At 41.2% G+C, this 11,347-nt stretch overlaps 1 protein-coding gene across 1 annotated transcript; it reads left to right on the forward strand.

The window, feature by feature from the left end:
- Positions 1-4,407: 4,407 nt before the first annotated feature.
- Positions 4,408-8,772, forward strand: LOC140525890 (H-2 class II histocompatibility antigen, A-F alpha chain-like). Its single transcript, XM_072641655.1, has 5 exons — positions 4,408-4,590; positions 5,725-5,973; positions 6,367-6,648; positions 7,100-7,297; positions 7,428-8,772. Exons 1-4 carry the CDS (start codon positions 4,506-4,508, stop codon positions 7,252-7,254), a joined length of 771 nt encoding a protein of 256 aa, XP_072497756.1. The 5' UTR covers positions 4,408-4,505; the 3' UTR covers positions 7,255-7,297; positions 7,428-8,772.
- The last annotated feature ends 2,575 nt before the right edge of the window (positions 8,773-11,347 follow it).

Here is an 11,347-nt window from a genome sequence, read left to right on the forward strand (position 1 = left end):
GAAAACCTCCTTCCCAGTGTTGTTATGAGGATCAAATGAGATAGTAATTATAAAGCATCTAGCACAGTACCTGGCACATAGCACTATATAAATGTTACTTATTATTAATAATAATAGATAATTATTCATTATTATATTTTATATGTGATATATAACAGCATATTATATCTTATACAATATATTATTATAATAAAATATTATAATTATTATTAATAACAGGTGTCCTTGCTCTCTCCTTGAGACATTATAGTAGAAAAAAATAATACACATGAGAAGTTTTAGCTATAGGACACATGGAAAAGCCCAGTGGTCCTTTGAGTAATGCATCTTTTTAATGTCATATCCATTAATAAAATCATGTACGTTTCTTATGTTTACAATAGAACTTTCTGCCATAAGCCCAAGCCATACTATCCCATGAAATACACATTATCAATAGTAAGAGGGAGGCTTATATGAGGGGAGACTTGTGTGGAGGGGCCATTCATAATTCCAATGCTGTATCTCCCCATTGGTTCTATCACTGCTGATGCCAAGTTGTCTCCACTGGGTGGGTTGTTCCTTTGCCCCTTAGCTTTCTGAGCATGTACTCGCTTCCAGACTTTGCTTTCTACTTCTGTGTGCATCTCTTCCAAACCATCTCAGCTTCACTCTTCTAGAGTAGAGTGGACAGGACCTCTCTTAGATAAGGACAGACTTATAACACTTTAGTTGTAACCTCTACTTCATTCTAAAACAAGGTGAACCAAAGTGTCACAGACAAAGATTAATGCGTACAATTATGGAACTCACAAATCCCGTTGGGGAAGGTCAGTGTTCTCGGTCTTTATTGTGCATATTTGTCAGCTTCGAAGGCTGATTGGTTTAGTGCTATATTTTCATCAATAACAACATCAACAATAAAAATGAAATGAAAAAGCCACACAAAATACACATAAAATAAACAAAAACGTCAGGCGTCTACACGAATGAATGAATGACTTAAAAAAAAAGTCACTAACCATTTACTATGTTCAGAGCACTGTGCTAAGTGCTGGGGATACCAACAGAAAATTAAGATAATCCTTGCTCTCAGGAAGGTTGGAGACTTCAGTTGCAATTTAGACAGGAAGGTTCCATGGTCAGCAATTCATTTCTTTAATATCATTTTTACTGGTAAAATCATATTATTTTGATTTTTTATTTATTTTCACTTTTGTAAAAATGGTATTATTCTATGACCATTGGGAAAAAAAAAAGAAAGAAAGAAAAGAAAGACCTGATGAGTAAATATTTGCTTAAGGCATATAACATTAGGAGCTCACTAACTTTCCAACATACATTTAACAGGATGGGTGACCATCTATTTTCCAAGAATAGGTAGTTAACCAATACACCCATTTTGAAATTCTACTTGCTGTATATATACACCCAGACTACTACATACATATACAGGACTTGAGAAAAAGATCCTTACAGTTTGGCATTATAAGCCTTAGACACACCTCACTAATGTAATGCTCTGTAGGGATATTTTACTCTGTTCTCATTACAGTAGAACTCCTCAGTGGTGTCCAACACGTCAAAGGCAAAATGTGAAATTGCTGGCAAAGAGGAGCAGAATAGCTGCAGCCACCTCCCCCTACCTTCTCCCCATTTCCCCTCATTTATTAAAAATAGAGTCATAATATGAAGACTTTACGATTTCCTTCATAGGAGTAGCTATGAGTATAATCCAATCACTGTGGAAGATAGACAGAGCTTGTGCGTGTGTGTGTGCGTGTGTGTGTGTGTGTGTGTGTGTGTGTGTGTGTGTTTCTCTGTGTGTGTTTATGTTTGGAGCATGGGGTGAGGGATTCCTACCAAAGACAGAATTAATACTTCCAAACAGGAAAGATACTGCAGTTAACTGTATATAGACCATCTATATTAAAAGACCCAGTTTGTCAGAGGCCTCCACAGCAAAAATTAACTGCTTTGTTTTTTATCTAGCACTTATCTCAATAACGGTTTGCTCCAGGACATGTTTTTGAATTTGGAACAGTAAATGATACTGTCAAAAGTCAGTGGGGAAACTGACTGACAGAGAAGTCTAGTGGGTGAGGTGTGATTTGGGCTTACCATGTGTGTGTGTTCATCCTTTGTGCCAAAGAAGACCGTGCCATCAGAGAAATAATGATATGACTTACATTTGACTTTGTTTTGAGTGAGGGAAGGCTGTGCAGGTAACCAGCCTCACTTCTCCTCCAGAGCCATCTAAATCCAGTGACCAGATATTCATCAGGATGACTGGAGATGACCCAGGATGAGGCAATTGGGGTTAAGTGACTTGCCCAAGGTCACACAGCTAGTGAGTATCAAGTGGAATGTCTGTAATATAGCTGCTACTCAGTTGATATAAAGTGTGATAAACTGGGTTACTAAGTAAAACTGAATAGAAAGTCATGCCTAATAATTAAGCATGTATCTATTATTGGATAAATACTTATTAATCTTTTGTTAAATGAAGACATTTTCAACAACAGCCTTGTGAGCCACAGCCACTCAATGATCAGATCATGCAAATATAAATTTGACTATGTCTGGGCACCTTAGTAAGCAGAAATGTAAGTTCTTTCACCTTCAAGCACATGGTATTTAATTAGAACACAAGACAACCTTACATGCATTCTAATATAAATGGGGAAAATGTTGCTTGAACAATATTCTAGTTAAAATAACTGGGACCATCCATGGCCTTCTCCAGGTCTCATGCCTCCCTCATTACCACCTCAGTCCCTCCTCAGCCATCAATCCCTAGGAACCAGCTACACCCTACGACCTCCTCCCAGATTAGTTTTTGATGTTGAATCATTTGAGAGTGCTAAGGACTTTGGCATCAAGAACTTTCTTTTCTGGACCTTCAAAAGATGTGGTTGTGGCACCTTCAAGAGTAGTTGCCAGGTGACACCTTCCCAGGATGATGAGGGAGGACACAAAGCTGGAAACTTTGCTATTCCTGAGGCTCTTGGGTTCAGGGTCCTGGACTGTTTCTTTCAGTGTCAGAGGAGAAATGGTGGTCAAGGTGGTGATGGTAGTTTGATTTGCCTGGCACATGCTGCTTCCCTCCCTCAGAGTGCCTGGCTGTTTCAGCTAAGCTGACTTGCCTGCTCTGGGAGGACAGTTGGTAGACTGTCATCTCTTGATGGAGATGGCAGACCACTTCTCCACAGGAGTTACTTCCCTAACTATGGATGTGAAGTCTTGGGCCAAATATAAGGAAGACTGGTGGTGTATGGGATGCTGCCATTCCCAGGGCTCTTATGTTTATGTGACTGTTACATTCCCAGTAAATATTGATTGTATGAATTTGATTCCTCAATTTATAGTGCACTTCAAGTGTGTTGGACAGAGGACTCTCATACAAACAGGTCTAGGTTCTCAGGTTGTTTTGTCTGTATTGTCACCTGTAGTTTTACATTCTCAAGGTTGCTTCACACACTTGTCAAATATTTATTTTTAAGGCACATGGGACTATGTCATTCCCGGTTCAAGAAGTACTGTTGATCAGTGGGGTCTGGCTTTCACTTCATGGACTTGTCCTTGAGATTTTCTTGGCAAAGACACTGGAGTGGTCTGCCATTTCCTTTTCCAGTTTGTCCCCATTTTGCAGATAAGGAACTGATTGCCAACAGTAGTTAAATGACTTGTCCAGACTCACACAGCTAGTTTGAACTCAGAACTTCCTGATTCTGAGCCCAGTGCTCTCTCCATTGTGCCATGTAGCAAGAAGCACTAGACTTTTCCCATTTCTTTTGGATCAGTTACAAATTCCTCATTTGGCATTTGGAACACTTCACAGTATGGCTCCACTCTACCCTTTCAGTAGAATTTTCACATTATTCAGTTCACACACTGTATGGTACAGCCAAACCAGCTTATTTACTGTCTCTAATACCCTCCATTCCAAATTGTCTATCCCATATGCCTTGAATGCTCTCCTTTACTACCCCTATAAGGTGGAAAACTTTTAGAATCACTTCAAAGTTCTAGGATTACCTCCTGTATCAATCATTTCCTGATAACCTTCCCCCACCACCCCCATATTTATGCCACTCTCACCTCACAAATTGCCCTGTATTTCTTCTGGAAATATATTTTTACCTACTTGTGTTGTTTCTCCTCTAGTAAAATGTAAACTCCTTAAAGACAAAGATTGATTGACTTTGGTCTTTCTGTCTCCAGTGCCTGGCATACAGTAGGCAACTAATACATGCTTATAAATTAGTTGGATTATTGCTTGATAAGGGCTAGCTAGGCAAAGTGAATTTCCTGAATTGCCCTACAGGTCTCTTCCAGTACCTTTTTACCCAGCAACAGGGAGGTCAGCTGAAGAGATTTTTCTAATTGGTTTGCAAGTAGCTGATTCAGGCTTTGGCTCCTCCCTATGAAGTTTTGCCCTACCCCTTGCCTTCTAACTAATATCTGTCTCCCTGCTTTGTATCTCTTTACTTGGGGCTATTAGTAACTGATAAGTTCCTGATAGAATGGCTGCCAGCAGAGTGCTGATCCTAAGGACCCTGTCCCTGGTTGTGCTGCTGAGTCCCCAAGGAACTTCTCAGTCCATTGAAGGCAAGTTTGGGACAAAAGTCCCTGATGGCAGAAGGGAGGGAGGGAAACAGAGGGATGGGGAGGGAGATGTCAGTAAAGCAGATTGGAGAGACAGACGCCCTACAGGTCCCTTCCTGTGGGTCCTGAGGTTACTTAATATTTTTGACTTATGGGATTTCATTCCCTCAGGGAGGCCAGGACTGTGTCATAAACTCATCCCAGGCTCTTAAGGGGCAGATAGATATGAAGTGGTTGAGATTAGGAAAGTAGGGCACAGGAGGGTAGCTAAACTTAATTTCTAAATGGCCTTACATTCTGCCACCAGTCCTGAAAAAGAGGCCCAACATGGAAACAGGTGGGCAAGAGCACATAACTAGTATTCAATTTCCAACTTTTTCTTTGTTTTGAGTTTCATTTCATGCCCCACCTCAGCCATTCCCCACTCATGGATCATTTCTGGGTTGAAGGCATATCCCTCTAGTGGACTCTGAGCTCTATTTGAGAAGTCTTCAGTAATGACCAGTGAAATGCTCTATGTGCACAGAAGACATAAAAGACAGATTTTTTGAGGACTAATACCTTGCTCCTTAGTTTTCCACCCAATGTGTCCTCCCTCTGACTTGCACTCTACTGAGAAATATCATCCAAATAAGCCATAATAGGATGTTATAGGATGAAAAGAAAGGAGATATATGGGACACAGGATTGAAGGATCCAGAGCAAAAGAGGGAAGGGACCAGGAATAAGCATTTATATAACACCTGCAATGGGCCAGGTGCTCTGCTCAGCACTTTTATAAATATGATCCTCACAACAATCCAAGGAGGTAGGTCTAATAGTTGAGAAAACTGGGTCAAATGGATTAATGACTTTCTGAGAATCACACAGCTAGTGTCTGAGGCTGGATTTGAAATCAGGTCTTCCTGATTAATCACTAGGCCCAGAACTCTTAACAACTGCCCCAAGTCATTGGGACATGATTTATGCCTGTCCCCAGGCGATGGGTTTCTTATCATCTACACCTGTCTGGTTCAGGTGCTGTGGTAAACACCTGTCCTCATGTCCTCATCCCAGAACTTGGGTCCTTGGTATGTTGTGATCACAAGTGTAATCCAGTTTTTTTTAAATTTTCTCCCCTGTATATCCATCTTTCAGCTGACCATGTGGGGATCTACGGCACAGGTGTATACCAGTCCTATGAGTCCTCAGGCCAGTACACACAGGAATTTGATGAGGACGAGCTGTTTTACGTAGACCTGCAGAAGAAGGAGACTGTGTGGCGGCTTCCAGAGTTTAGCCATTTTAGCAGCTTTGACCCTCAGGGAGGGCTGCGTGAAAAAGCCACATGCAAGTACAACCTGGACATCCTGATCAAGCGCTCCAACAGAAGCAGGGCCATCAGTGGTATTGATCACTTTCCTTACTCTGTTTCCCTGGCTACACTTCCTATGGTTCCTCACTGACTTTAGAGCACTCTGCCATCATGGCTAGCACCAGAAGTCATCAGGCCATCCCAGACCTCCTCTCTCCATATTTCATTCATCATGCCACCCAGGCCCTGTGGGTCATCCTGACACATTCCCAGCCTCCATAGTAGGCCTCCTGTCCCAGCATTCATGCAGATTGTCTTCATAGGCCTTTTCCCTGTACAGAGCAGCATTAACAGAGGTGATGGGGAAACAGGCAAGGGGTTACAAAATGAAACCCTGGAGAAAGAGTTTTCAGAATCAGTCTTATTTAAAGGGCTCAATGGGGTATGAAAGCCCTTAGATGAGCACTTCCCCTTTCTGTTCTCAGTGCCCCCTGAAGTGACTGTGTTCTCAGAGAGTCCTGTGGAGTTGGGCCAGCCAAACGTACTCATCTGCTTGGTGGACAACATCTTCCCTCCAGTGGTCAACATCAAGTGGCTTCGTAATGGCCAGGTGATCACCACTGGTGTGTCTGAGACAGACTTCTACTCTCGGCCTGACCACAAATTCCGCAAGTTCTACTACCTCACTTTTCTCCCCAACACAGAGGACTTTTATGACTGCAAAGTGGAGCACTGGGGCTTGGAGCAGCCACTCCTCAAGCACTGGGGTATGAATCTTTTGTCCTGGTAAAGTGAAATAACTCTGGACTAGAAATCTAAAGAGCTGAATTCTAATCTTGTCCCTTCCACCAACCAGCTATATGATCTTTGGCAAGGAAATTAATTTGTCTGTGCTTAAGGGTCCTCCTTTGTAAGACAGAGATAGTGTTATCTCCTGATCTACACAGGGTCATTTTGAATGCTAATGATAAAATTATTTCTATAGATATATTACTGTAACTCCTCTTTTTCTTGTCTCTCCCTTTTTCCCTGTTTCCCTCCAAGGATCCACTAGTCCTGTGTAGCTTTCCTCCCACAAATAGCCTTTCCTATATGAATAAAGTGTCCTATATTAATAAAGTATCCCAATAATACCTTCCTCCAAGAATTTGAATTCCTGTACTCTCTACATCTCAAAGATAACATTCCTCTTGCTCGATGTTTATTTTTTCTCCTCAGAACCCCAGATTCCATCCCCAGTGCCAGAGACAACAGAAACTGTGGTCTGTGCCCTTGGTCTGGCAGTGGGCCTGGTGGGCATCATTGTGGGCACCATCCTTATAATCAGAGGCATGCGTTCCAGCAATAGGTTCCAACATCAAGGGCCTCTGTAAATCACCTGAGAGAAAGGGAGTGAGGAACTAGGGAGACTTGGAGGTAAGAGTAAAAGAAAAATTAATCCTATGATGATGGGGAGAATAAGGAATCACAATAGGAATGGTGGTGGAGGTGTTGGGGGAATTCCCATGGGAACAGAGACTGTTCTATAAATCATCTCTTACTGCAGATAACAACTTTCTGAATGAGGAGGAACACAAGAAGAGCCCAGCTCCCTGTCCCTGACCTTGGTCTGACTGAAGATACAGCCTTCTGTCACCTGTTTGAGCATCTCCTCTGTCTATTCATCCCTCCATTTAACTGCCTGGACTTCTGATTGATTCCACCTGTACCTTCCCTTTGCTGACTTCCCCTTAATCTCATCCTTTTATAAGGCCAAAGAGTTCGTCTGGTCTCTAATATCCCTGTAGACCCTCTAGGTTGATTCATGTCTAGGGATCCCCTTCTTCCAGTTCTGATATTCTCCTCAGGTGAGTAAACTTACTCATCATGCCAACTTCCCTGGGTTCAACTATCACCTCTATACAGATGATACAGATACAAATATCTATCCCTAATTTCTTACTGAGCTGTAGTTTCCAACATCACCAACTGCAAATTGGACATTCCTACTGTATATCTCATAACCATTTCATACTCAATATGTCCAAAAGCAGAGTACATTAACTTTTCCCCACCACTTCTCCTTTCCCTAACTTCTCTATTTTGTTAAGGGCACTAGCATCGTTCCAGTCACCCTGATTCATAATCCTAATCATCCTCTGCTCTTTTGTATCCCTCATTCCTCACATTCAATCAGTTGCCAAGTCTTGAAGATTCTATCTCCACAACATATGTTGTTTCAGTCCCCTTCTCGCTACTCACATGGCTTACACACTGGGTTAGGCTTTTGTCATCTCTAACCTAGATGACTGCAATTAAATTACTTTCTCCCCTTTAATCCATCTTCCACACAGTTGTGAAATTCTCCTAAATCACAAGTATGACCATATTCTTGAACTCTTCAAGAAATTCTAGTAACTGCCACCCCTAAAATAAAATACAAGCTCCTCTGGATTTAAAAGGCCTTCACAATTGGCATTATGGGCTTTACTTTGCAGCCAAAGAGGTCTTTTTGCTGTTCTTTATACAAGACATTTAATCTCTGATCAACATTTCATGTCCAGTCTCCATGTCTTTGCATAGATTGTTCCCTGTGCCTAGAATGCCTTCCCCCTCACCTTTGTCTCATAGAATCCTAGCTTCCTTCATAATTCAGCTCATGTCCTCTCCTACAAAACCCTATCCTGAAATCACCAGTTGCTAGTGCTCTCTCTCGTAGAAATTACTTTGTATATCCTTTATATTTTATTCCCTATGTATGTGGTTTTCCCCATCCCTGACCCTCCCCATCCCCAATGAGTAAAGTTTTTTAGGACAGAGACTGTTTTGAGGCTTTTGTTTTTGTTATCTTTGTATCTTCAGACCCAGCACAGTGCCTGACAGATTAAATAAATAAATTAATTCTGGTAAAATGGAGTAACTTCCTTATTTGATGCTGTTACATATACATAGGCTTCTGAGTTCTTGGTAGGGCTGGATGAGATCACTACGGCTTAGAGATGAGGAGTTCTTAAATCTTAAAGAGTTACCAAAGTAATTTATTGAGAACTAGGAGATGAGGGTTGATATCTACCCTGACTTTATCCTTGGGTGAGAATTACCCGAGGAGGCTGTACCAATATCCACGTTTTCACAGCTTCTCTGGAACCAGCAACAGTACAGGGACCTGGGGAAAAGACCATCCGCTGTCCATTGATGGATTGATATGGCATCTAGAATCCTCTCAGAGAGGAAGTTGGAAACAAGAATTTGGGTCACAGAGGGGATCAGACCTAATAAACCAATCACCTTCCCATTTAATACAATTCAAGCATTTTGAATTTCTAGGCAATAACATAACTGATGTTAACTTTCAATGACTCCATATTTGCCATCCTATCAAGTCTGACCTGGGTGCAGTGCCTGCCCTCTCCCATCATTATCTTACCTTACCCTACCTAAATCATTGCTGCCTGACACACATCTCTGTTTTCATCAGACTGCTCTCATTCTCACCCATGCCCAACTCCTTGTACTAATTCCCATCTTAGTGCCCTTGATCATGGAGTCCACTTGCCTGGAATTTTCCCTTCCTGTCTCAGTCCACTTATCCTACCCATCCCTCTAGATCCAGGTGCAATTCCACTTGCTTCCTGAAGCATTTCCTGACTACTCTAGCCACCACTAAATTTTGGAATCCTACAGCTTTTACAAAACCACACTTCATGATTTAACAATTAATTATATTTTGCATTGCATTATTTGCTATTGTTCCATCTTGGTCTTTGAGGCTGAAATCATGCTTCACACTTCTGTTTTCTCCATTGCTCATAGAATAGGATGGAGCATTAATGAGGATACTTACACATCTGGTTGATAGATTGACCTGTTTATCTGCTCAAGAGTATCTATAAACAAATAAATATCAATAGGATTTATACTTAAAACCAGGGGGGAAACCTGTATTCTGTAATTCTGTGATATGCTGTGAATGTCTTGGTAATTACACTGTGTGCCTTATATCCATACCACATGCAATAACCTTCTTTTAATATTCAGCTCAGTAAGACTGACCAGGAACAGTGTTTCTAACACAAGAACTTACCATAAAAAGGAAAGTAGAAGTATCATACTCCAAGGTCCACAGGGATAGGAAAAAAAAAAAACAATCTCTTTGGGAGCAGCACTGAAGGCAGAGAGGATTCTTGCTCTAGTGGTCACTGATAGTAAGAACTGGATTCAGGTAAAGAAAGCAGGGATAAAGGTTTTACACACGGGATATAAAAAAGAGAGGTGAATGAAGGGAGATATAAAAAAGGAGGAGAATGAGGAAAGCAATAGGTTTGGAGTAGGGGAGAAGTATATATTAAAAGGAGAGATCCTATTTATCATAACCTTGCTCATTTTTTGATAGAATTTCATGGGCTTGTACAGAGCATTAGCAGATATTCTCTGCCTTCTTATGATGCACAATGTGGAGCTCTGAGTGGCCTGCTTCCAGCCATGTATGATTCCTCATGAAAGGTCCTCTAATTGGCTGCTTAGCTGGAAGAATTGATCATTTAATTGATGGCACACCTATTAAAAGAACACATTTTCTGGTCATTCACCTCAGGACTTCAGCCATCCACATAGCAAGATATGACTCCAGTGAGGGAGGGAAAGGACAAGGTCCTTTTAGATTGTACTCCATGATGTTCTGTTCATTATGGTAACTGTGTTTTCATAAGGGGAGAGGTTGTGACATGATCAGATGAGCTTGAGCTGGGACCCATGGCTGCCTTTGCTTGCACGGTTGCCTTTCCCTTGGCAAGAAACATGGTTGTCTCAAGTCTGGAGATTTGTGAGTAATGGCACCAGGTTTATAAACAACCATCTGAGTGGCTGCAATTGCATAATGGTAAGAGCATTCTGGCATCAAAGACAACTGGTGGTACAGAAATTATTGTGTCAGCAGCAGCAGGAGAAAACTGGTGTCCAGAGAAGATTTTGTATCAGAGAGAACAGCTGCTACTAGAGCAGGCCCAAGTCTGAGGTTTTACCAGCAGTTTGATCAGATAGTACTCAGGAGGTGAAATCTGACTGACAGTCTTGGAAATTTATTAATATCCTTATAAACTTTCCAACTAATTTTAAGTTACTTCATTCTGTTTAAATCATTCTCTAACACATGATATGAGCCTTTCAGGCACATCTTGGCTTTCCATTTGCAAATAAATGACCAATCATCAATTATTTATGATTAAACACTTAGTATTTCCCAGACAAAATCTTTCACTTGCCTCATTGTGTGCATTAGTACCTCTTTTACTTTCCTCTATTTTTATGGAAATCCTATACTATAGTCAAAGGCAACATTGTCCCTAGGATTCTGAGGCATTTTTAGCAAGTGCCTGAATGTAAGAAGGAGAAGCCTAACTCTCCTAAATATAGGTCAGGGTCTCCCAGCAATGAATCCAGTAGACTGAAAACCTGAGTATAGAACAATTATGTTGGCAAATTACCTAG

The sequence above is a fragment of the Notamacropus eugenii genome, chromosome 2 (assembly GCF_028372415.1).
Source record: "Notamacropus eugenii isolate mMacEug1 chromosome 2, mMacEug1.pri_v2, whole genome shotgun sequence".
NCBI lineage: Eukaryota > Metazoa > Chordata > Mammalia > Diprotodontia > Macropodidae > Notamacropus > Notamacropus eugenii.